The sequence below is a fragment of the Corvus kubaryi genome, unplaced genomic scaffold (genome assembly GCF_017639235.1).
Source record: "Corvus kubaryi isolate FWS band 111438036 unplaced genomic scaffold, C.kubaryi_AGA036_p1.0 37396, whole genome shotgun sequence".
NCBI classification, from domain to species: Eukaryota; Metazoa; Chordata; class Aves; order Passeriformes; family Corvidae; genus Corvus; species Corvus kubaryi.
The window spans coordinates 27,069,790-27,096,700 of NW_024581135.1; the positions used below are offsets into that span (position 1 = coordinate 27,069,790).

The following is a 26,911-nucleotide window of genomic DNA, read 5'->3' on the forward strand; positions in this document are numbered from 1 at the left end:
ACCCAGAGCTGGTGGAGGGAGAAAAATTTCCTCCATCATCAGTCTACAAGCTTCGTTCAGCATCTGATTTCAATGCCTGGTAAAAATCCCCAAGACTAACATGAATACACACTTCTTTTTAAGTAACAGGAAGCTAAAGATACGGTGAAGTATGTGAGAAGTAATAAGCGAATCAGCATAAGTTATATCAAGAAATCACCTATTGTTAGAGAGGACAGGTCAAATACAGATTGTGAGAGGCCGACGATGGGATCTGCACTGGTGAAGTCCAGCAAACCTCATGCTTTACTCTATGACTCCTACATTTCAGTTAAATACGTTAAAATATCCAGTACCTTCCTATAAGGAAGTCTCACAGGACTTTCTTGCACTAAATGTCATTGAGCAAAATAAAATACTCAGTTCTACAATGGTGTCTGTGCCTGGATGGAAGAGGACTAGCATTCCAGAATTCACCATGGAAAAAGCATTTTCCTGTCATTCAGCCTGTCTGAAGACTGAAATAGAGTCATCCTAATGGGGAAAAAAAAAGAAGGAAACATTCCCTCAATGTCAGAAATTGATTGAAATGTGTTATTTCTTGTATTTTAGGTGTTACCATTGCCAAAATTTTCAGTTAAACTTTTTCTTTTTCTTGAAGGACTAAATAAATCCTAGAAACTTTTACTAAGAGGGGACATGATTTGAGGTTATCTACATGTAAGAAAACATGCCAAATTTTTACCTTTATCAGCAGCTTGATGATTTCAGAATGCTGGAAAAGCACTCTGATTCTGGTATGTATATATATGGCCAGTATGCTGCTTCTTCTCCAGGACATGGAAGTTCCACTGTGATAAGGACTCTGATTTTGGGAAAATTTCACACTCAGAGACTTTAAATTTTTATGCTACAGTAATGGCATTTACAGAGGGAGGCACTAGAAGCAGCTGGCCTTTCTATCGTCAGAAATATTTTGTTCTGGAGGCTAAGCCACATATTTTAAAAGAAAACACAACAGCAATATTTTTCTCAATCAGGCACAGATGAGTCTATTGAAGAAAGGCTATGAAGTGCTCTTTCTGTAGCTCCAGAAAGAAACTTCAGATTCAGACAGCCACAGAACTTTTAAAGTAGGGGTTAGCAGGTTAGATCTTTACTATGTAATACTCGTGACAAATGTAAAAATCAGGATTACATGTGGAACAATATGTCTTGTCAGAGATGGAAAATCCTCTCAGCAGGATTTACATTGCTTTACTGAAGCAATGTTCACATCAAACTACCCGAAACCAAAAGCCAGCAGCTGACAGGGACAAGAGGGAGAACTGACAGCCGGGTTTTCATCTGCACTTTCTGTTGGCAAGTCTTGCAAAGAAAAAAAAGATGCATGTGCCTTTTCATTTTGTCAGCAGAGTTAATCAAAAAGGCAATTCAGCATGAAAGTGAGTGGCAGAAGCAGCCTCCCCAAAAAGTGGTGTTAATTTCCCATGGTGAGACTGCTTAAACTCACATGTTATTCATGTGACAGCTGGTAGATAATCTTCCTGCTCTTCAAAGTGACCTTTTGATTGCCAGCAGTACTATTGTATTTTGTTCATTTTGTTGTCCCCACCTTGGCTATTTTTGGGTGCAACCATCTCTCTTTGAAAGGCAAGACTTTGAAATACGTTCTGTGATAGCTTTAGCTCTGTGGCACAACTTGTCATTGGACAAAGCAGGTTGGGGTTTCTTTTTTCTTCTAATTTGTGGAAGGAACTAACACGTTTCTCCTGAATTTTCTCTCCCAGGCTGTTTGTTTCTCAAATCACTACTACAGTTCAAAACTTCTGGGCAGCAGAAGCACCTTTACTGCCGACAACACATTTTTGCAGGCTTTGAGCTCATGGGAATCCTTTTGTTTTTCATGGGAAACCTGTCACAGCCAGCCAACTTCTCTTGGGCAGAAGCACTCATCCAGCATGAGGCCACATATGTTTAGTGAGCTGCATTGCAGTGGGCAGCTACTCTGGGGACTGACCCTCTGACGTCAAGGTTGGCAGAGGCTCCTGTGGTCACTTCCTCACTGACTTCAAACACATTGGTTTGTAGTTGGGTCTTCCTCTACCCGCCCCATCCCTCTCCTCATATCCAGTAGAGGGACACCTAAGAGCACAGGAACGAGGACACGTTTCCTTCGCCCCTAACCTCCTAATGCCACAAGCTGCCGCCTTTTGTCACAGTAGTTAGGACCTTATTTTTTGAATAGTTGCAACCACAACTCAGGGTTATTCATTGTAAATCGCTAATTAGTTTGTTAGAAGAGGTCAGAAATGAGCTTATTGCTGAAGACTGTGTGACAATTTGGCGTTTTTCCTGCAAGTACTCAGGCAGCCTAATTTTCTGTGTCTGAAAGGGGCACAAGCGCACATTTAAGAGTGGGGGAAAAACAGTGAGAGGCCCAAAGAAGTAGATGTCCAGCTGGGAGAAGTGGGAGAGGTGATGGAGGGATGCCAGAATTTTCTTAACTACTTCCAAGCAGGAGTAGCCTGCATATTTCAATGCCTACTGGAAATAATGAAAATATTCCTAATAACTACATGGGAACTGGAATGAAACTTCTGAAGCATCGAAGTCTTATCTTTATAGAGTATGGGATGAAACCAGAAACAATGACCCCCTTGGCATTTATGTCTGCATGCTCACAGCCAGCAAGGAACCAATCATTTAAAAGAATCTTTACCATCTGTTGGAGAAAAATGTAGTCTGATATTGAATGTGAAGAAAGAAGGAAACACTTCTGCATTGCAGATTCAAATTTTGTTGAATCTGTGCAAAAGAATATATTAAGGCCAGTGGAAAGGCTAATCTATGATACATGTTAAGTGTAGTGTATTTCCCTATATGAATGCTATAGTTGTTCATCACACACAAAAGACTGAGTATTTTATACTTTCTAGAAAAAATATGTCCTAAAAAAGCTATTATTAGTCAGAAAATCAGTTATTTAGGTTTAAATACAGCTATCATATTTCTACTCAAAAGCTCTTCAGACCATTAAATCATGAAATCACAGTAAGTTTTAAGTAGCTATCAAGCACTGCAATAACATGGGGAATCAGCCCTGCACATATTTAGTTCAAAGACTGCAGAAATTGTTGCCAAGATTTTCCAAACTCCTCACAGATTCTGTGTTGCAAGGATGGGACCTGCTTTGGCTTGATTCCTGGGAACGTTATTTAAACACGATGCACATGTATACACACACACACATCTCCACAAAAGTACCAGTGACTTCATGAGAAGTTTCTAGGTGCATGGCCCTAGAGAATGAGCCAAAGTGTTTCTTAAAATGCGAGAGGCAAAAGCAATAAAAGCAAACAGTGGTGGAGTTACAAGACAAAGCTAACCTGTTTGATAAATGGAGTGACATAACCAGAGGGTAGAAAGGAGGCCTTCCTACCCACCTCACTTTCCTGAGATGGCTACATGCTGTTTCCTTTTGCCTTGTGAAACAGAAAGACAGCATTTCTCTACTGGCAAATACTTTTTGTGAGTTAAAATGACAAGCAAAGACCAGGATGTTTTCCATTCTCCTGAATGTACCATTCTAAGTCATCTAGGAGATGCACAGTAGTATTTAATTTGAAAACTGCTACCCATAGACATATTCTCTGTTGCAGTGGTCTGCCCATCTGCAAAGATATTTGGCAGGGGGACCAAAGCTTACCTTCTGATGCCAAAGGACAGATGTGCCAACTGGTGAGATTGGGTTCGAGTCCCAGGATGATCCTCTGCTTACAATGTGTTTTCCTAAGGACTTTAACAAACAATGAGGTTATTTTTAAGCTTGCCCTTCTTATATGTAACAGGGATTTGTACCATAACCCCATTTTATTCCATTAAAAGACCTGTTAGAAATGGTACTTTTTTTGTTCAGTCTTAACTCAAGTTCTACCTTTGTATTTTTAAATATGATTTAATCTAGTGTTCCCATCAGAAATCCTTTCTCATATCATCTCTGTTGACAGAAACCAGGTTTACTTTCCTCCCCCTCAAAGGCATGGCCATTCCCTCAGCTTCTTCAGGCAAGGGGGAGAAATCCATGTTGTTCTCTTGCCGTGGAAAATCACAGTTGTTCTTTGCTGCTCTTTAGCCATTCTGTCTGATGGAAGTGACAAAGATTTGGTAAATTTGACTACTGCCAGTATGAGCCACCATATTGCTCAGTAGGACACTGTCATGATAGACAGTGAGTCGTTAATGAGGCTTTTCATCTGAGGTTCCTCTGGTGCTGAATAGTGTTGAGATTATAATTATATTACTGCTCAGGAAACTGAAATGAGAATGATCTAAATGACTTGGTAAGAGACACACTAAATAAATGGTAGGAGAAGATTAATATTATGTTTCTTTCTCCTACTCTGATGGTTTTGAAAGATGTCCTTTGTATATAATGTAAACAGTAAAGCAATGTTACTGGACTTTGGGGGAAATCAGGATGCTAAAATCTCATTGCATATGTGACAGAATACAAGAAGTGTGTTCTCTTAGGGAGGATCACTAAATCTCCATTTGCTGAGTCATGTATCTACCATATTAGACCCAGACCCGTTTCTACAATATGTAAAATGTTTTAAAAATTTGTCTTTCCAGAAGTTTTGTCTCCTTGGGATGGTTGATCAGTATTTACATTTTTGTTTAATTAAAGTGTTTTTCTGACACCTCCTTTCTTACAAGACTATATATAGCCTTTTTTTGCCTCTGAGAATATAATGTATGTTCTTTCCATATTTGACAAGTGCCATGTGAAATCATGGTTTCATGCAAAAGCAATCCCTGAGAAACGCCTGTCTTTGCAGACAATGCAATTAACAGAGCAGTGGACAAGCCAGAGAACTGTTCCAACTATGGACTGGCCTTCTAGGTAAAAGACATGCCTGAAAAACAAAAAACCCCTATGTGTCTGTGGAACCAGTCATAATCTTGCTGGTATGGACACCTTGTGCAGGCTGGAGAAGCACTTCACTCCTCCTGGCAGCTCAGTCTGTAGAGCATGTAGAACATGTAGAGCAGATGTCTGCCTGACCAGCTTTATCAGCCAGCAGCAGTTTAGCTGAGATCTTTAATCCAAGTATAAGATTTGTAAAACATTAATTTAATACTTGCATTCTTAAAGCATGAGTCTCTCAAAGGCAGGACAACCAGCAGAAAGGCAGATTTACTTCCCCTTTCATGGTTTCATAAAGGAGTTTATGCCTTACTATGAATGTTCTGCCCTGAGAGGCAATCATTAAATAAGAAAGTTGTGCTCTCTGACAAATGTTTGCAAAGCCAACTGCCTTGCAGCAAATAGCACTCTGTGATATCATGACAAACCAAAGAAATGTGCCGTGCATTTTCAGAACTCAAACAAACTTTTGTGCTTGTGAAGTGGTTGTGTAATAGCAGCAAGAACTGCCCACGAATATTTGCAAAAGGAATGCAAACACGGAATTTTGCAAGAAGCTGCTGAAACATGAGTGAGGATTAAAAAAACAGTCTGAACCTGACTCCTTGGATTCTACTCAGTCTGGTCTGCACTACCATTTTCACAGATCTCTTTTCTTGCTTCTGTCTGCAGATCATGGGTCTTTCCTCCTCCTCCCCCTCTGTTCAAGTTTTCAACTGTCCTTCTGTGAATTTCCAATAACTACTGCAACTAACCCTCTTCTTTCCTCTTCAAGTCCTTTGCCTTTCCTGTGGACCTGTATGTAAGTCCAGCCTCAGGTTGTTAGGGTCTGTGTCCCAGCTGGAAGAAACCATCCAACAGAGAATACAAGACAGAAAAGATGGACAAGTTCATCTGGGATCTTTCAAAGAAAATACTACATTCCACAAAAAAACCCAACTGGTCCAAAATGAAATGGTCCTGAGTAAGGAGCTCTTATGGGAAAAGTTGGTTTTGCAGAGGCAAATGATTTCTTTTTTGAAAAAGTGGGGTATTTGTAATAACAACAACATGTCGATTATCCGCATTGAATTGTCTCATTATGTGTGACTAAAACTAGCATCTTCTATTTATCCAAGGATAGATCTTTCAGTTTCACATAAAAATCAGGTTTTCAACATCTGTAGGAACTCAGTTATGCTGGAGATAACAAATGTCAGTAAGGCCTACCATTAGTTCAGGAGGAGATATAAATTCCTGTATTGGATCCATGGGTGGGAATTGTTCTGGACTGCAAAGACCTTAAAGGATCTGCAAAGAAACTGAGTGGGGGTGGGGGAAGAATACACATATTCAGGTTAAGCTGCAAGTCTTTCTCAACAGATGAGATTCTTTCCTAGGGTGACAAGGAGTTTTGACACTTTACAGGTTGAGTTGCACTCAAAAATTCAAGATGTCCAAATTGATTTTTTAACCTTTTTTTCTGTTAAATCTATTCACAAACTACTCAACAGGAGGATATCATACTAATCACTCTTAAACATTTGCTTGAAATACATCAAGCCTTAAGAAAGGTCTTCCAGTATTTCCTGAAACTGGTCATAACAAATGTGTTGCAACCACATTGGGTGCAATGTCTACTGTGGGAAAATGCAGTGCTGGATTGTGTAGCTATGTTTTGTTCATAAACTTACCTTTCTGTTCATAACTTACCTTTCTGCCATTCACAAAAAAGATAAACTTATCTGATTGTCGAGGGCAAGCCGTGCTCTTGCATCAAAGTCTGAAAAATAAAGCTTTACGCATCAAGAGAAATTAATGAAATGCTGTATGCTCCTAAAGGTTGACTGAGTTTGCTTTGTCCTGCAGAATTTAATTTGATGCTCAGTCTAAAAATAAGCACGTGGGGATGAGCCAGTGCAATGTCTTCCATTTCTCAGCAATAAATGCATGTTCAGATGCTAATGCACCACCTCCTACTCCCTACCTCAACTCTTCTCTGATGACTTGAAATAATCTGCAAAGAAATTGAGCTCCTCTAATTCTAACCCTGTACCATAAGAGATAGCTGTAAAGGGGGATTTCTGAGTTTGAGCTACAAATTCCAGGTCTGTTTATCCTTTTTACTTCCAGATCTGTATATTATGGAGTAACTGATGAATTTAGAATACACAGGCATGCCTGAAGCTAGAACCAAGGACATGCAACATTACCCCCTTCTTTAGGGTGCCAAATGCAAAGCTATGGAGTCCCAGTTCTCATTTTAGCTTGACCTGAACTATCTACAATTTTTTTTCTTTCTGCAGAATGACCACGTTTTAACAAAATCAACATTACTACCGTACACACATTTAAAATTTCCTTCTGGTTGTCTCTATGCCATGCCAGTTCTATGCCCATGGTACCACACTCAACACATGCTGTGTTCTTAAAGAGAGAAGTCCCAAATCCTGATTTGGGGTTATAGATTCTCATCCATTTCTTTGTATGCATGTCCAGGAAACAAATTAATCTTTAAATGCCTTACTACAGCTGGCCTTTATTTTTTTTTAAAGCAGAATTATGGATATATATTTCAAAAGTCTCCATTGCATGTACCTGTCTTTTGTTTCATTTACCATTTTTAAATTTTAGAGTAAAACTGTCTGTATTTCATTTAGAGTGAGTGAAGGTTTGCAGGCCAAAGTAGCCAGTCCCTGATCTTCTGCCACTCCCATTAGAAGGCAAGAAGCTGATTCTCAGCAGAGATATGCTTCTGGTTTTGTGGTTATCCCCTACCATATGCCTGAGAGCTACCACAACACAAGCACTGGAGTCATGTCAGTCACTAGGTCCCTGTAGGCAAAAGCCTTAATGGGTGCTGCCAAGTGCAGTAGTAGTAACCACTGTAGTATTCCTCATGCATTGTAGGTACAACAGTGCAGGCTCAATGGCCTGAAAAAAGAAAGAACCAGACCAAATCCTTGATTTTGGCAGTCCAATATCTAATTTACAGGCTAACCCTCCAAACCAGAACCTAGTATTTATGTTAGGTATTTTAAGATTTCACCACACAGAATGGGCCTGCTGATGGTGGACTGCTACAGAAACATTTCTCTCATGAAGAAAATCAGTAGATAGAGTTCTTCTGAACCATCTCCAGTTTGGGTGTAACTGTGCAGTTACAGTGCACATGAACGTGTCAATAGCCATCCAATATGTCAGTTCCTTTGGAGCCTAACATTTCTGCTTATCCGCCTCCCTGTATAGTCTGAGAATGCTTCATTCATAACATTGCAGGTAGCCATATTATCATCTGTCAGGATGGTTAACTGCTGATATTTCTAGCTTCCATGCAGTTTTTCAAACACTTCAAAGCCAGCAGACAGCTTAATATGCTTCAGACCCAAAAAACCCCAACAACCCGTATTTGCTACATTTATAGAATTTACTGAGGCAACTACACAAAAGAGCCACTTGTAAAGTGGCAGGGAGGAGTCTTTGTTAATAATGACTGAGAAGCTGACAAGATTTGCACTGCAGAAAACCAAGTGCGGGTCTAGAATATGATGAATCCTTGGAGTGTGAACACCTCAGTGCTGCAGGTGGGGAGATGTCATTGCCTGCAAGGTTTGGGCAAGATTTTTACAAGATTTGACTTGCTTGGAATGAACCAGCACTCTTGCTGGTGCATAGGTACATAGGTACATAGGACAAGAAGAGATGATAGAGCTTTCCCCCAGTTCAGTAGATCTGTAGGCTCCCTGCTTCAGTATACCCCAGAATTCACACATATTTAGGGGTGTACTGACACGTGGGGTTGCAAGCTGTCCTTGACAAACCCATATGTAAGGACTTAAAGAATGTAGTTGCCTGTCTCAAAACATTGTCCCCTTAAGATAATGGAAACTGAGATAGCACCGTTGGCACAGCAGGAAGGAGCTCATTCCAGACCTAACAGAGGTAAGGGTTTGGTTAACATCCGGACAAAAATTCTCACTGTGACAAAATATGGGAAAGGAAACAAGTGCTTATACACATGCTATCTCAAGTTATGGGAATGGCATGTACGCCCCATGGATACCCAAGACTTGGACTGTAGAAAAGTAGTACTTCCAGAAGAATGACTCTGGGATTATTGACTTTGGCATAGGGTCTCGTTTGCACCTTAGGTGGAGCAGGGGCATCTCTCATAACGGGATTGTAACACCAAACAGTGAAACTAAGAAGATATTTCAAATCAGAAAAACTAATTGTGGCAGCAGCATTCACATTTAATTTATTGACCTTCTAACAATATATAAAAGCCAAATTAATACAAAGAAAGTGAAGAAAATGAAGTAAAACCAAAAAGGCTTCAGCTGCCTAAACCCCACTTTCAGTACTACTTCCAGTGATTACAACTACTGTTACCTGCCTGGTCTCCAGTTGCTATATCATATCTTCCAGTCCTGTGCTCTCCTGTCCCATGTCTCTGCTGTCTTAAGACATCTAAAATGGTCTAGACACCTATGTTTAAGCAACTGCATTTCGCTGACTCATAGTGGTCACAGAAAGACGAATTGAAACAATAAAGATTTCATCTCTTAATAGCCAATGCAAAAGCTGTTTAAGTTACTGACCTGATTTCTGTCACAGATACAGTATCAGCTCATAAAATGAAAGGACGACAGGAGGATATTGTGGAACACTGAGAAGCAGTGGAATAATAGCGCCTGCAGGCTGACATGTCAAACAAATTAAAGCCATTTACTTCCAGTACAAAGGGCAGTCTTCATAGTGCTGGAGCAATGTGACTCATGAGTAACTGGAAGAACAGTCACCATGCTTAGCAAGGAATAACTGATGCAGAGACTCACTGAAACCACACATTGAACATATAAACTACCAATTTTCCCATTCCTGTTTTCTTATCAAAGAACCTGATGCATATTTTCAGGTGCTAATTTAGGTAACTTCTGTAGACTCACCAAAAACATGAAGTTTTCTCTACACCAGGATGTATCCCATATCAAAGTCCCAAATACAAATACCATGGAGATTTGTGTATTTATGTGCGTGCACATTCAGAACTGAAATTTTGTCTTTGCACTCGATGAGGAGGAAAGGCTGAAGCTGTCAGTGAATTCAATATTGTGGATTCTGATGCTGAAAGCTAAATATTGTGACTGAAGCTTTCATAACTTTGAAGTTATATCTTGGTCTCACCTTAGGTTACGAATACATACATACTTGAAATTTATTAACACCAGAATTATTGTTACCATTGAATACAGTGCAGCTTTATGTTTTCCTGTTTTCTCCAGCTGCTGCTGCTTGGGTGTGGTCTAATTCCATTGAACATTAGCAGCATCAGATGATGGATCTTCACAGATCATCTTAGATCTCATTATGGTTTTTTCTATCTTCTTTATTTCAGCAGTGGCCAAGAGTGGGAGAAAGTTCCTAACTGTACTTGCATGGCTGAGCACAAGATTAAGCATTGCTTAAGAACCCTTTCCAGAGACAGGTTCATCCATTCTCCCATTCAAAGCACACTGAACTCCATGTCAGTTTTCCCATTACGTTCAGAGGCTTCTGGCTTGCTCCATGAGATAAAGAAAGCTTCTGGGGCAATTACAACTCTGTCAACTTTGGAGATAAAATTCTATATATCTAGGCCAGCCATGGCAACTTGCCTGGCATAGCAAAAGAGAATCATAACTCTTGTTTCTTCCATGCTTTCAACACAAAGATACCTGTGCCAGAAGAATCTAAACCAGCTTTACTACAAGTCAGAGCATCACTTCTGATCAAAAAGGTTCTGAATCCAACGAACAAGGTTCTGAGTCTTTGACAAAGATCTCTGCACTCACACTTCACTGCAAAACTCAAAACTGTATTAGAAAATTAGCTGAAGCCATTACAAAATCATTTATCATATGAAGCTGTTTAGTGTAATATGTGGCAGAGAGTTATCTAGCATACCTTTACACTTCATCCTAACTTCCATCTCGTGCAGAGCATTTGAGCTATGCTGCTCAGCAGATCTTTCTTGTTGAAAACAGATGGTTCAAATGCAGAAGATGTATTTCTAGCAACTAAATGCAGGCATTTAAGCAAAATACTGTAATGAGTATACAGGAAGAATGAAGATAAGGATGGAAGATGTAAAGTGCATATTTTCGGCAGCTGATTCTATTTGGAAAAAGAGAAAATACATTTATCTGTGTGTTGATTAGTGTGTCTTGGGCAGTAAATCAGTTTTCCATTCCGGTCTTGTGCACTATGGTTTGTCATTCACACAGATGTGGCCCGAGGAGCGGAGGAAGGAGCTTCATTGCTTGCCATCTAAGAGATAAGCAAGAAATGACAACAGTGACTTCATTTGACTGGCAAACTCCCAATACTGCCCTTATCAGGTGCCTCCAAGTCAGTGATAACTGGGATTAGGACTAAAGAGGGATGGAGAAGCATGGTCCCTGCACTGGTGGACCTCACCTCCTGCAAGTTCCTGCAATAAGAGGAAGCCCACAAACCTATTGATTCAGGGGTCAATGGTGCCTCAGCACAATCACAGAAATACCATGGGAGTAATCTATGAATGAGAGCTCCAAAGTTTCCATAGCAGAGGCTCAGAGGTTCAGAGCACAGCATGGATTAATATACTGGCAAGGAACTTGCCTCACTAAGTAAAAACTTACCCAGAAAAAGAATTGTAATAGCAGTGGGAGCATGACTACAGTGAACAGTTGCAGAAAACAGAGTATAAAGGATCAGCATTATACAAAGTGTATTGCTTTGTTTATTTTTCTTCTGTCCCTTTTTATTAGCTCTGAGTTAATTATTTTTCTCCCAAAGAGTACTGAGCATAGCAAGAAGTACCAGAATGTAGTGACAGTACCAGCAAGCAAGTGGGGCAAAGCACCTGGAAGGAGACTGAAGATGCTTAGAGGCTGATCCATTGCATGTTAATAAGATGAGCTATTTAATCCTCTATGGGATTTGACATACAGAAGAAAGGAGGAGAGTTCAGGGAAAGAGAGGGTTGTAAAAATTATGTAAATTTCGAAGAAAAAAAATTATATGAAACCAGGGAAATTCCAATACAATGTTTGAACGACATTTGTCGAAATAACTTGTATAAATGAGACCTGTTACCAGACATTTCAATTACAAGGAGCTGTATATAAAGCATGACTGACTGGAGACATCATTAGGCACTCCACTATTCAGGGGTGCCAAAATCAGTAAACACTCCTACCCAGCTATAGTCAAACAGCCCCTTCCCCTACCTTCTATTACCATCTCAGTAAAGGCATCAGCGCAGCTTGCCCGTATTTGCTCAGCAGTCAGAGGGCTGTTCAGTGCAAAGGTCTTTTTCAGTCCTCTTTCGTTCCTCACACCAGTTACTGCATCTCTCAAAGCAAAGAACACAGAGCATCCCAAGAAAAGTCCTGCCTCACCTATCCCCTGAAAAAGATGGAAAAAAGCCAGTCTCTCATACAGATACACACATGCAGTTCTATTTCATATTGCACAGTACACACAAGTAAGCTGCACACTCTGATTGACATCATGATTTCTCCATCAATCACGTTAATATTTTTAGTCTAACCCTTCAGTTTATCACCACATTTAGAAGTATGGCTTTAAATTCATCTTGCAGCTTCTGTGTATGGTCTGTTAACAAAACTCTAAAATCACTTCTTGCCAACCATTAAAGTGACACAGTAGCTGGCTTTATGTCCTTTCTTATTATCTTCCCTAATGTCATAAATAAAACAATTTACTGGACACTTCATTGAAATGCAAAAGAAGAGGAACTGAAAACTTATATGTGTTTTATATCAGAGTAATTTCTCTGTTTGGCCTGAGATCTAAGAATTAGGCCCCATGATGATTTGTTTACCTTGGATGCATAGATGGCATAAGGATTTTGAGAAGATGACAGTAGGGAAACACTAAACTGTTCTGGAATATCACAAACAGCAGGGATCTTATACTGATCTGGACCCCGAGTATAGAGGACTCCTTCTGAAGAATACTTTAACTCCTCCATTGTGTACAGTCCAATGCCTTGAACAAAAGCACCTTCAATCTTTAAATAAGAAAAGAAGTAGCATTTATGTACTCATGTTTGGTTAACTGAGTAAAACTTCACCAAGAACTCATTTGTATCATTAGCTGTTAGTCTAATATATGTGAGGCCTAACATGCTTCTGTTTGCCTAATGTGATTCTTCAACATTTTGGGGCAACTGTAACCAGAAAACCTTTCACACTTCTCTCTCATACCTGAGAAGACAGATACTTGAATGATGAAGTGATGAGATCTGTGAACCAGCCTGCAATTAATAAAGGTGTTTCCCTGCTATCAAGTGGGGAAGGCAGGTGAAACAACTTGGAGACTGTAGATCACAAACAGGATTGAAGTCCAGTAGATAGAAGGCATACATGCATCCTGGAAGTACTACAGGTTGACACCATGGGCAAAATTCAAGCTTATTTGAAATCTATAAAGCTCTAATAAGACACTAATTCAAATGGAGCAAGTCTATAGGCAAAAGACCTTCTAATATGATTAATAATCTAGTAAGAAATGAATGTTTTCTGAATTAATGGGGTAATCTTCATTTTGGATAAGGACCATAGCGTAATAGAAATAAGGCAGCAGAAAATTCTTGGCACATACCTGTCCTATATCCACAGCTGGATTTATGCTGCATCCAATGTCCATAACAATGTCTGTTCTGAGGTTCTGTTAATAAAATTCAGATTTATATCACCCAGAGAGATGGACTGAAAGCATTAGAAGATAATGTGTTAGAGTTGGTATTCAGTGAAATAAGAAATACTGAGACAGAGGCCTCTGCATGTTTCAGAATAATTTCCAATATCTCACCACAAGCAAAATGGACTTGTCTAAACTTTAACAGAAGTTTAGCCAGAGACAGCCCTACCAGATTTTTCCCATTGCTCAAGGAAATCCCCATATAAAAGTACAGATAGAGGCATAAAAAGGTACAGATAGAGGGCATAGGATCACCAGTCTGTAGCATTTAGGTGTCCAGATCGTCAAAAGCCTGGAAATTGAATATTACTATAAGGTGTTTGCTGGCAAACAGGGACAGAACAAGCAAAGAACATGTTAGATGTCAGCCATAACCCAAAAGGTGAACATACGACATCAACACAGATGTGTCAGAAACTGATTAATATTCCAGAGCTTTCATTCTGTTCCACCTGTAATTTGTATCTACATTGTTGATATATTTATTATCATGTGAAGACAGGTGACTTATTAATGCAAACCTGAATGACTGTTGGAGCAAGCCTCATTCACATTATTTCCAAAACTTCTCTGACATTCAGTTATTACCTTGTGATCTCCTGTTAGACAGTTAATTTCAACCTCTGAACAAGCAGCTCCATAAAGAAAGTATGTGAATGGCTGTCCTTCCCCTTTCTCCCAGTCCATGTATTCATTGTAACCTCTGATGGAAGAAACAAAGTCCACAAGAAGAAAACCGATGACAGTTTGCATTATAACAAAGCAGATGAGCACAAAAGAGTTTGAAACTGCTTGCAAAATCTTAAGTACAAAATCTTAGGTGAAATCTTAAGTAACAGCTCAGAACTTCAAAATTTCATGAAAGCCTACAAAGCCTAGTAGTTTAGGTTTGATGCATCTGGTATTTATATAAAATACAGCAGACGAGCAAGCTATTTCAGTTCAGGAGAGTCTATAACCAGCACACTCCTAGAAATATACTAATAAAAGCACAGTAACCAAATACAGAATAAACATTTAAGATAATGGTTACTGGGATAATAGCGCATATAGGAATTCAGAAAAATGGAGGAAAACTTGTCAGGACCTATGAAAAATAATTTACAAGACATAAATGAAAAAGTCAAAATTACAGAAACAGCGTACAGAATTGAGTGAGAGGGTTACAACTGGAATATTGAAAGAAAGGTGTAATTACTTAGAAGGGAGTGGGACTAACTGAGGACACCATAGTAGTCAGGACTGATGGGGTAAAACCAAGGACATGAGAGGACAGTGAAATGTGGTGTCTTCCAAATATGGGAGCTATGTGACTAAGCTGTATTTTCAACAATGTATGACTGAAATCTCTTTGTTGAGCATATTTAAAATTATCACAAAGCAATTATAGTATAGAACCATGCACTGAAAAAGGGATACACAAAATCCATCTACTCAACTTCTCATAATCCATTTACCTCAGCTGCCTTTGAGATTCCTGGAAGTAGAGAATATGACTGGATAAGAACTAGATCAATACAGGATCTGAGGCTCAGGGATCTGCAGATGGTTTTGGACACCGTTAAATGTCGATAGCACTGTTGTTCATTACTTTGGTGATACTAACATTCCTAAAGGGCTGCATAAGCAGAAGATATACTTGAACAGGCTTAACAGCAGGAAGGGACATTTTATTTGGACATTTTTCGGTGCTTTAAAAAAGTATGGGCTTCCCAAGTGCCCTTTCAACTTACTCCAGACTGCCCAGAGACCTGAAAAGTTGCTATTAATAAGTAAGAACCACCAGCAGAAGGAGAGAAAAGATAAGGCACAGCAGGCTAAGAGAAAAGCTTTGCTTTGAATCCCACCTGAGTTATAGCACAGAAATTTTTCATTTCTGGTTCTTTATAAACACTGTGAAAGAATTCAAAGAAAAAGGACCAAGAGACTACTCTGAGAGCAGTGGGAACAATATTTATAGCTTATAGCAATACAGTCTCCAGTTAAAAACCTATATCCCACTTTGCACATGACTGTTACAGGCAGCAGTCACTTTCTTGATGCTTTCTGGTTTGCTAAATGTCAAATCATGGAGCAAAGATGGCAAAATGTTCTATTAATAATTTCTAGAGAGTCCACAGAGGGCTAGACATAAATTAACACCAAAACTTTATGCTTCCAACCCTTCATATATCAACTAATTATTTAAAACATAAAATGAGCTATTAGAAAGACCTATTTGACAGGATCTTCTATTTACAGCATTAGTTATCTTCAGAAATCAGTCCTGGTCTAATTTATGCATTTTTAAGGAACAAAAATATATTACCTAAAATAGCCAGTAGCTGAAAGACTCACACTCTGTTTAAATGCTTCTTTAATCTGTAAAATATAGCAGTGCTTGTGGTAAGCCAAGGAAGGAGTCAGGAAGGAACACAGCATAGGTATATTTACTTTATTTACATATATATACTTACCCACACATATTTACTTAAAAACCCCAAACTGTAAAACTTGTAAAGAAAGGAAGACAAGCTGAGTTAAGCATGTTTAGCTGCACATGGTGCCTAAGACTTCAGAACTAAACCCCCTTTGCATGAACAATCTGAATTCTTTTGGCAATACTAGAAGGAATAGACCTGTCAACAGTGGTGCTCTCGCTGAATCTTTATTGCTGGTAATGCCATAGTCAGAAAGGGCCCTGCTCAATTTCTCTGATCAAGTTCAATAGAAATGGGTCCCTCCTTGTCAGCTAAACAGATCTGGTTGATAAGTCACTGATTATATTGGGTCATGTGACCATGTGCATGTGCAACCTTTTGCTTTTTCTTTGATAAACTGCCTTTATCTTTACCCACTGACTCGTCAGGGCTTTTCCATCTTATTTTCTTCCTCTATCTCACTGAGGAAGGGGACTGATAGAGCAGCTTGTTGGGCACCTAGAGTCCAGACAAGGTCAAACCAGCACACTGACATAAAAGATCTGCATGACCTATTTGCACAAAGATGACATTTTTCAAGAGAAATGCTCTTTGTAAGTTCTGCCGGTCATAAAAGTGACAGTAGGAGGTACCAAATCTATTCCCTTTGAGGGATTCTCATGTTAGATTTACTCCGTTTACAAGTCAAAAAGTTTTTGTGGCGTTTTTGGTTGGTTTTACTGACTTTGTAAGATATAAAATTACTTCTCTACATATGTTAACATTCTTTCTTTGGTCCGCCATTTCTGATAATACTTTTGGTGTGTCTGAATCATCCAAATTAATTTTGTACCTAGTAGAGGAGATTAGGTGTTTTGGATTAGTGTGTTTTTGTTATTCCTAAGAAGGGTTTACCCAGAGACAAGGCCTTTTCTGCTTTTTTTGATTGCCCCACTAGTGAGGAGGCTGGAGGTGCATGGGAATTTGGGAGGAGACACAGATGGGACAACTGACCCCAGCTGACCAAACGGATATCCCATACCATATGGCATCATGTTCAGTATAGAAAGTAGGGGGAAGAAGGAGGAACAGGGGGACATTTGAAGTGCTGGTGTTTGTCTTCCCAAGTAACCAATACGTGTGATGATGCCCTGCTCTCCTGGAGATGGCTGAACACCTGCCAGCCCATGGGAAAGATTGAAAGAATTATTTGCTTTGCTTTGGTTGTGTGTATGGCTTTTGCTTCACCCATTTAATTCAACTCACAAGTTTTCTAGCTTTCACTCTTCTGACTCTTTCCCTGATTCTGCTGGTGGGGGAATGAGTGAGCAGTTGTGTGGTGCTTGGTGGCTGGCTGAGGTTACACCACAACATATCATAGCCCTTTAGACATAGGCTGTGGACCACATCTGAGACTAAGTAGACCTAGCTGCACGTAGACTCCACTGAAAAGTTTAGAAAGCCAGGGGATCTCCCTCCTCAACAGGAGGGACCATAACCTGATCTTACTATAATCCGTTGTAACAGATGATAGATTTGTTACTTGGATATTGCACTGGCAATATTTAAATACTGTACTAGCAATAAATCTAGTTGTTATCTTCCACATAATCATTTGTGCCTGGCCAAGAACCATCTCTTGACTATTCTGCATTTCATCTGTTTGTGAAATAGCCTGTTTCTACAGTTTTTAACTTTAGGATTATTAGGCTGAGCAGATTTATAGACTACAATACATATATCACAGTTTCTGCCAGCACTCAAACACATTCCGTAGGATTCACAGGTCTTACCCAATCATTCCAGGTCCCTGTTGGGTTCTTCTTGATGATGGGCTGCAGGCGTTTCAGAAGAGTTTGGCAAGCATCCTGGTGAGAAGCCAGGAGAATATACCACAAAATTAACACAGATACATTTGCTACTATTCAAGTTATGTTCTAGTTACTACTTAATTAGTATATGCTTTACTGTCATCTTAGTGTGAAAAGGTATTGCAGGAAGTGTTAAGTTACAAGGGCTGGAATCTGTATGAATCATTAGATTTCAAACATGAACAAGGGTGCAAGACTTGTATGGGACTAGTTATCTTGTTAGATGAAAGAAAGATTTTGGAAAGTGTAAGCCTTTTTGGGAAAGTCCAGATCATATTCTGAAAACTCATAAGCACCGTTATTGAGAAACTGTCAAGTCATGTTTCTTCTTGGCCACCTCCAGCAGTATTGGTAATCCCAAACTTGATTTTTATGGGATCACTAGTACCTAAAGTTTGGCAAACATATACCTCAAGGGATCGGGGTTTTTTTTCAGCTAAATACTACTCTTTACCTTCACAGCCATGCCATTGACATCTGTCCCTGCAGATCCCACCGAGGCACATGCATTGGGAACAGTTGTTGTGCTCGTTTCACAGAAGTGAATACATGACATGGGGATGTTCAATTCCCGACTAGCAACCTGTTTCAGGAAGAACAACATATTCTTTGTTTTAGAAACAATCTAAACACTCCAACAACTCCCCAGTATTTGCTAGAAGTCAGGAATACCAGGAAAGATAAAAGTTTAAGCGAGTTCTCTTCCAATCTCCAGCTGAAATCATTGTGTCCAAGTTGTTAGAACAAAGAAACAGAAAAGAAGGACAATGTTCCAGCTGTACTCAAATGCTGGATTGAGACTCTGAACTCCAACACTCATTCCTGATTTTCCTGCTTATACCCTGAAAGACTTAGAGCAAATTATACAAGCCCACGTCCCAAACTTTCACTGACTTGATAAATACTTTCACAGATCTGTCTCAGAACTATCCATTAACCAAATATGATCATAATGTTATCATCATGACAGTCTTAAGCTGCGCCAAGGGAAATTTAGGTTGGATGTTAGGAAAAAGTTTTTTACTGAATGAGTGATTAAGTTCCGGAATCATCTGCCTGGGGAGCTGGTGGAGTCACCATCCCTGGATGTGTTTGAAAAAAGATTGGATGTGGCACTCAGTGCCATGGTTTAGTTGAGCTGGTGTTAGGGCATGGCTTGGACTTGGTGATCTTGAAGGTCTCTTCCAACCTGGTGATTCTGTGTGAATAGTGTCTGCCTTTTTCACTATGGGTTTTATGGGATTAGCCCCTCAAAATCTTATTTCTAATAAGCCTCTTCACATGCTATTGGAAGAACAAAAACCAGTCAGTTTTTTCCTTCTTTCTGCCTCTATGACTCTTAATGAAGGTACCTTTGCTTTCTAATTCTATCAATGCAAAGAAGTAGTGGCTATGTTGATAAAGAAACTGTCCTGCTGGTACACTAACTAACCAAAAAGAAAACCCTTACACTGTTTATCTGCAGGAAAGATAAAGCACATGGCAATATTTATTTAGATCATTTTTTACCTGGATCATTTTTGTATGAATACCCTGCCCCATTTCAATTCCACCATGTGTCAGAAGCACAGACCCATCAGTATAAATATGAACCAGTGCAGCAGCCTAAAAAAGAAAAACAAAGTCAAGATCAGACTAGTGAGGAATGTGTTGTATGTGGTGATGAATTGAATTAAAAAAAGACAAAGTGTTTAAGTATATTTCAGTTTATCTGTTTAATGCTTAGGAATATAAGGCAAAATATGAAATGCTACTTGCTGCTCTTCCTCTATAATGAACTTCAAAAGAAAAAGATACAAATCCTTGGTGGTCTGCTTTTTCTGTTACTAGATCCTGAAATAAACCTACACCTGGCAACTGTATCTCAGTGGTTCCAAAAGAAGCTGGAGGACACCCCTCAGTAGTGGCTGTAAGCGCAATTTGCTGCAAGCTCCATTTTCTCTCTCACTGACATGTGAGAGTCCCGGAGGTTTCTCAGTTGCATGAGTTGAATCTCTGAATGAAATTTTCTTCCTAGACTCAGCTAGAAGTAGCTGTAGACTACAAAGACCCTGTGACTTTAATGCTGAGCAGAGACAGCCAGTTTGATATGACATAAGTCAGTCAATTAATTAATTTTCAATTGATAGAATGCTGTCTGTTTCAGAAGAATTAGACACCTATGTTAAAAAAAATACAAGGACCAAAAATACTACTGTGCTTTTTTCCTTCCTTAACCTTCGCCTTTGATGGCATCAAAGGGTTAAGTCTTTAAGAGCAGCATTCCACAGTACCCTCATCATCAGAAAGAGGAGGGTCAGAACTATTTCTGGAGTGGACAACTTATTCAATGAACATTTCTCTATCAGCCTTCAAAAACTTTTTGTAAATGTGTTCAACTCACCTATTCCAACACTGCACCACAACAAATAGGACTAGCCTTTAGGTAGGCAGGGTCCAAGCTGCCTGAGTCCTGAAAACCAAACAACTTTGATCTCAGCTTGAAGAGAGCTACAAGCTAGTACAGCCTCTTCAGGGAACAACCATCAGGAGGATGATCATTTTCCAGGAGTTGAAAGATAACATATTTGTTTTGTATCTTAAGATAAAGTGACTGTAATCTTCTATGGATAAAATGCTTAGCTCACTTATTCTTTAATGAATCTCACCTGAGAAAGGTAAGGTGTACCTAGTCCAAATGGAAATTTCATTGGTACAATGGCAATACCTCTTTTCTTCCAGTAATTTTCTTTGTTAAATTCATTGATTGTTGTTCTCCTACTGTAGTATGCAGATTTCTCCATACATTCATTCCAACACCGTATTAAATTCTGTGGATCAAGTTTTTGTTTGAAGTGTGTTTGCTCATTCTTCTTATACATATTTATTTCCTTAATCTGAAAAAAATGAAATTACAGTTATCACACAATCCTGTTAAAGGCAAACTGACCATCTGGGAGGACTAATAGATGACAAGAAGATCACTGTATGTTTTTTGAACAGTTACCAATTTGTAAGACCATGCTATTCATTCAAAAACCAGACATTGATTTAAAAAAATATGAATTTCAGCTCAAATTATGTTTGACTTAGAAAAGAATTGTTCTAAAAATTAAACTAATCTAAAGGTTTTTAACTTTCCAGTTCCATAGACTTCATTTCAGGAGAGAATAGGCCTGCATTTAGTCACCTTTTCTGGCGATAAACCAGTTTTATCTGCAACGTCTGTTATCCAAGTTTCTGTCACCAGTCCTGACTGAGGAAAGCCAAAGCCTCGGAATGCTGTGTTTGATGGCAAGTTTGTTTTGCAGACACAAGCCCAGCATCTCAAGTTGGGAATCTTGTATGCATTGTCCATTTTTAATAAGGACACTTCTGCTACCTGAAGTAGGGGATAAACAGATCTTGTTTAATGTCAGAACAGTGCTTCCTTCAAATTGACATTTAAATCTTCCGCATCTCTTATATGAAAGACCTTAACTTGAGACAATTAGCTTTAAAATTTGCTTTCTGGCAATCACTGGTTGTAAGTACTCATGCACACATAGAGACTTTATTAATACATTTCTCATGCAATATATTAATTTCCAGGGGCTTTTTTTTATACAGAACACAGCTGATGTTACTTGTACTTGAATGTTATCATTAGTTAAGGATGTAGCAAATGTGTCATTTTATGACTGATTTTGCTCCTACTTCAATACCAAAAGCCACACAAAACTAAAAATAGGCAGATTAGATTTAAAGCAACAGTAGCTATGAAAGGAACTGATGAAAGCATTCTGAACTATCACATCCTATGGAAGTCCACACGTAAAGTTTAGTTCCACCAGAAAGCATATGTACTGCAGTCTACAATGTCTTCTTGTCCTTAAGTTTTTAATTTAGAAATTTACAATGACAAACACAAAACCACATGAAGAGGAAAATCCTGTACTAGAGACCTCAAATTAGGCTCTAGGAGTCAGTATCAAAATAAAAATATAATTAAAAAAAAAGTTTTGATGCCTAATCAAAAGAGGTCACTGTCTCTCTTCAGTGTTAAGTAGATTTCTCAGAATGACAAATTTAAGCCTCTGTCATTCGTGCTAGGCCCACCAGCTTCACTGTATCATTGTAGAACTTCATCTTAAGACAGTTCTTACATGATCTGCATTAATGTACATGCTTCTAATAATGGGTTTTCTTCTAACCTAGGCTATTTTTCAGAACCAGGTTAGGCAGCAGTACCATGGGCAGTTACACTGACAGATTTCAGGATGCAGAAAATACTCATAGGTGGGGCAATGACAAGCAGATGAGGGGTAGTACAGCAAACATTTCAGTTACAGCTAGAATAGCGTGTACAAACACAAATATCTAGTGATGATATCAAAGCAAGAAACATTTTATACTTTGCAGACCTGTAAGTGAGGAACTGAGGTATACAGCACAATAAATACTGACCCAGTACAGAAATGTATAGGGACAGCAACAGGATAACTATAACTATGAATTTTCTGAAGGCTAAGAAATGTCTTCCCAGCCCTGAGGACATAAAGCTTTAGGCAGGGACAAATGCAGGTACTACGTATTTTAAAAGGAACACATTGTTAGTTGAGATGTTCATAACAGAAAAATAAGCCTGAGAAAACATTCATGAAGGGAATGTGTAGGGTAATATAAAAAAGTAGTAACATGCTTCACTAAATTGAATATGGAAACGATAACCTACTCAGGGCAGATTCTTCCAACAACCCATAATCCCTGTATCAAAAGTCTATATGTTTAATAATATATAGGCAAAGGAATTTGACCTTCATAATTTTCCAGCTAATGATTCCTCCATATTATAAGATTTGTCAGTATAAAATCCTTACCAGGACAGATTCATCAGGGGTACATCCTCCATTAATATAATATTTGGCATCCACAGCTCTGATCTTACCATCATTCATGAAGCCAACCTAGAAGGTTACAACAGTATGTTATTTAGAATTTGGCATTCATTTGTTTCTTAAGTGCTTTTATATTTTGAAAACTAACATAACCCATACATTCAGGGTAATACTGCACTATTAATTTCTGGCCAGCATTCACTGAAACTATAGAAAGGCAAGAGAGAAAGAATGTTTCTAAGATATGGGCTTTCCCACCTGGCATCTGTGATCTGTATAGGTACAGCATATAATAAGCAACATCAGCCCACTGGGAAAGGAAGAAGCAGTGGCTTCCTCTATATTGCCTGAGATGGCTGAGAAGTGTGTCACCTAGGAAAGTTTATTGTAGATAAAATCAAATCCCACTTTAATGGTAAGAATAGTGTCTGGCAGATGGAATATGACATTTGTGTTTATTAATGAAGAAATGTTATCTTTATCTCACATCCCTCTTTTCACCTGTTATCACTAACAGTTCCTGAATTCTCAACATGAGCTACAGCTCATTTTAGCTTTAGGGAAGCATCTTATAAAACCTCTCTTACTTTACCTAGGTAGTATGTCATGCAACTTGCTTAGTATTAGCAGATAAATTTGCTGCAGCCTTAGGCTGCAAGCTGTGAACTTTCACCAAGGTATGTTGAGCTGTAACCTAGTCAAGTAAAAGAAGGCCTCAGAGCCAGTTCAAGCTGAAAGATAAAGAAGCTACAATCTCTAGCAGATGCAGCACACTTAGATATAAGAAAAGAAATGGCCCAGCTACAGACAATGAAAGAAACCCATGAAGAACGTGAAGACTCCAGACCCTTAATATTACTCTTGGTCTGAACTGTCAGGGATGGGGAACTTAAGATTGTAAGGCTATAATTGCCCAGGAATCCTGTTGTTCAGGGTCTGTCTTTGAAGGCATCCAGCTTGAGCTGTAGTGCTATTAACAAAAGGTACTTTTAAAGAGAAATCTTTCAGTTTATTGATTCAGCAGAAACTTGGATTTAAACCCCATTATGGTGGCTGGCATACATAATTAATATGACAAGTAGAGAAGGAAAAGAAGGCAGAAATTATCCTAATGAATAATTATGACTGATGACAGTGCATGGGCAGGGAAGAGATTCATTTCCTCCATAGGGCGAGTTTTCTGCATGACACTGTTTCTGTGAAAAATTAGCTGCTTCTTTGTGTGAATCTAACCATATGGAGAGTTTAAAATAAAGTTCTGCAGAAGAAGTCTGATATAGGTTAGCTCCTGTTCTAAGAAAGAAAGGCAGAAAGAGCTATAAAAGGAAAAGGACATGAAGGAACTAGAAAAAAAATTAAATAAAACCCTGAAGAGACAGAGGTAGATGAAGCAGACAAAGGGGCTGTACAGCAACTTTCTCTTGGTTTCCTGGCGTGTAGTTTTGGTTTAAAATTGAATTGATTATACTAATTTTCATTAATAGAACACATTAACCAGTAACATTGAAATACTTATTCACAGAATATAGGTGGGTATTTTTTCACTGAATTCTAGTGGCACTCACTTTATATTTAGCAATAAAAGGATGTCGGCCACCAGTGATTACCATATCATCCTCTCGGCTCAGAATAAAACGGACTGCTCTGCCAGTTCTAAATCCAAAAAAGAAAAGTCAAATTGCAATTAAAATAAGGAATGTTATGAATAAGATGGCTATGGTTATTCATCATGTAACCAGATACAGCCATGCATACAAACATGCATTTAGATTAAACTTAACTTTAATAAGCTTGAATATATGCTTAAACCTATAACCAGAGTTCATATTTCTCACATTTACAATCATGTAAGAATTTTCATTTCATCTTGTGAAAGCCAACAAGATAACTCAGTGCAAACTACTCCTGAAGAAACTATTTGTCGCGGGTTCGGTTTGTAACCGGGCGGAAACACCAATTTAGTGTAGTGGTTTGGTCCAAAATACTCATTACTGTTTATCTGCTGTGAGATAAGAGTTAGGAGAAATGCAAAACAGGCACCAAACTTGAAAGAATATAAAGAAGTTTATTAACAGACCTAAAAGAAGAAGGAAAAAAAATTATACCACCTTCAGAACTCTCCTCCTCCCCCCACCTTCCTCCCTTCTCCCACTGACAATGTGAAAAGACAACCCTTAAGATGGTCAGTCTGTTTACCACTTCCATAATAACCTTGTTCAGTCCATTTAGAAAGAGAAGTCTCTTCTTGCTCATGCTATGAAAACATTATCACAACGAGACAGCCACCCACTTCCAAATATTGTTCAGTCCATTTAGGAAGAGGAGTCTCTCTGCCTGCGTGTGAGTCCTTTCCCCCGACTTGCAGCTTTTCCCGCAACTGCTTTCGAGGGTCCACTCTTGAAGTTTTCTGGGGTACAATTTTAAGGTTGAGCCATTCAGAAACAAAAACAGAGGCCCTTCTCCTTCCCTGGGAGCAAAGGGTCTTCATCATCTTCATCGTTAGGACTATCTCTGGGAGCATCTCTAGGAACTGAGGTTTTCTCCTTTCCCATTTGGAGCAAAAGTCCTCATCTGGTTCATCTCTACGGACTGAGGTTTTCTCCTTTCCCGTTTGGAGCAAAAGTCCTCATCTGGTTCATCTCTCCCTGTCCAAACTTCTCATGAAATTACAGCTGCGTCAGCATCTGCCTATCTCAGCGCAGGTGCTTTTGCTCACGAGTTGAACACTCCACCCCCCATATCTTCATGAAATTACAACAGGATACTCTGATATATCATAGCTTCACAACAGACTTTCAGCTTTAAGCATCTCCTCTCTCTCTTCCCTCAGGTTTTCAGCTCTTCACAGCAATAAAAAGGGTTAATCTCACCTCGGCCTTGCAGCTTTGCAGCTGGAATGTTGTATTTTTCTTATCGCAGTGGAGAGGGGGGAGAGCCGAGCCGCTCCGGCTGCCCACGGCAAGGCAGTGGGGGGGTTCCACAGCTGGAACAGGTCCATGGCTTCAGGATGGCCGTGGCCCGGCCCGGCCTGGCCCAGGCAGGGCCTGGCCGGGCCCGCTGGCCCCCACACGGGGCCTGCAGCCACTTGTCCCAGCGCCGGAAACGAGAGAGAGCTTGGAGGGGGAGTTTGCCTATTCTTAAATGTGGATCACAGAGGTGATCACAACTTTAAGTGGCTTAGAGAATTGTCCATATTCAAACTGGCCAGCTGATAGGTTCTATCAGTTCCCAGAGGAAACTGTAAGCACCCCTTAGCAAGGACGTCCCTTCCGGGACTATGCTTGCTAACCTATGACACTATTGCAGTGTTAAGTGTTCATTACCTCTTAGCTATTCAGAATCATACTGAAATAGAGAACCTTGTAATAAAACCAAAATACAAATAACAATAAAATAAGAAAATTAGTCTAGAGATGCATATACAAATTAAAATAACTACTTTAGAAAAATGGGCATAAGGTGTAAAATAAGGTCCTACGAATAAAAAAAGATAGTTTAAACCATAAAAGAAATATTATTTTTAGCATTACTGGTTAATAAAAAACACAGATAATGTGGCCAAAAAAAATCAAGAACCATTTTTATAACAGTGACAGTAGAAGCAATATAAACATATTGAGCTAACTCCTCAGATGACAAGACCATTTTGGCTGACAGGATGTAGCCTGATGTGAGTTCTGTAGCAAATCAGTTACGCTTTTAAAGGACTTTAGTATGCCCTGACAGCAAATTGCCAATATTGCCCTGCCAAATCTGGAATATGGGGGATGGAGCTTTACGTATTAATGTTCTTAGACTAATTCAAGCAGTATTAGAAAAAGCATAATACCTCACAGATTTAAGCTAATTTTGACTGAAAGACGTTGAGGACTGAACTAGAACTGCTTGTTCTTAAAAGCAGTTCCACTCATGAACCCTTCCTTCTGCATCCTGCTGTGTCAGTGAAGTTCACATCTGGATGGTTAATGCTGTGCTTTAATGTATGTACAATACAAAGTCTTAGTAGTTAGGGACTGGTCCTGTTGAGTGTTTCTGGCTTATACTAATACCAACTTCTTGCAGTCCATTAATTTAGTTGAGGCTAGAGCTGCTTAATATAAGTAGTTCAACAAAGCAAAGAAATGCAGCAAACAGTCTCACAAAACG

At 39.1% G+C, this 26,911-nt stretch overlaps 1 protein-coding gene across 4 annotated transcripts in view; it reads right to left on the minus strand.

The window, feature by feature from the left end:
• Nucleotides 1–9,124: 9,124 nt before the first annotated feature.
• The window catches only part of AOX1 (aldehyde oxidase 1), a 41,163-nt gene continuing 23,376 nt past the window's right edge, over nt 9,125–26,911 (minus strand). For 3 of the 4 annotated variants that reach the window (XM_042040889.1, XM_042040893.1, XM_042040891.1), the window contains 13 exons: nt 24,331–24,418; nt 22,748–22,834; nt 21,079–21,270; nt 20,558–20,785; nt 19,419–19,514; nt 18,364–18,492; nt 17,832–17,906; nt 15,948–16,000; nt 14,228–14,342; nt 13,541–13,606; nt 12,759–12,947; nt 12,152–12,319; nt 9,125–11,197 (listed from right to left, as the gene is read on the minus strand). In XM_042040889.1, the coding sequence (XP_041896823.1) occupies nt 11,147–11,197; nt 12,152–12,319; nt 12,759–12,947; nt 13,541–13,606; nt 14,228–14,342; nt 15,948–16,000; nt 17,832–17,906; nt 18,364–18,492; nt 19,419–19,514; nt 20,558–20,785; nt 21,079–21,270; nt 22,748–22,834; nt 24,331–24,418 (1,537 nt within the window). In that variant the 3' untranslated portion in view covers nt 9,125–11,146. Of the gene's footprint in view, nt 11,198–12,141; nt 12,320–12,758; nt 12,948–13,540; nt 13,607–14,227; nt 14,343–15,947; nt 16,001–17,831; nt 17,907–18,363; nt 18,493–19,418; nt 19,515–20,557; nt 20,786–21,078; nt 21,271–22,747; nt 22,835–24,330; nt 24,419–26,911 lie in introns of all 4 variants that reach the window. The other variant, XM_042040890.1, reaches the window with a different exon arrangement.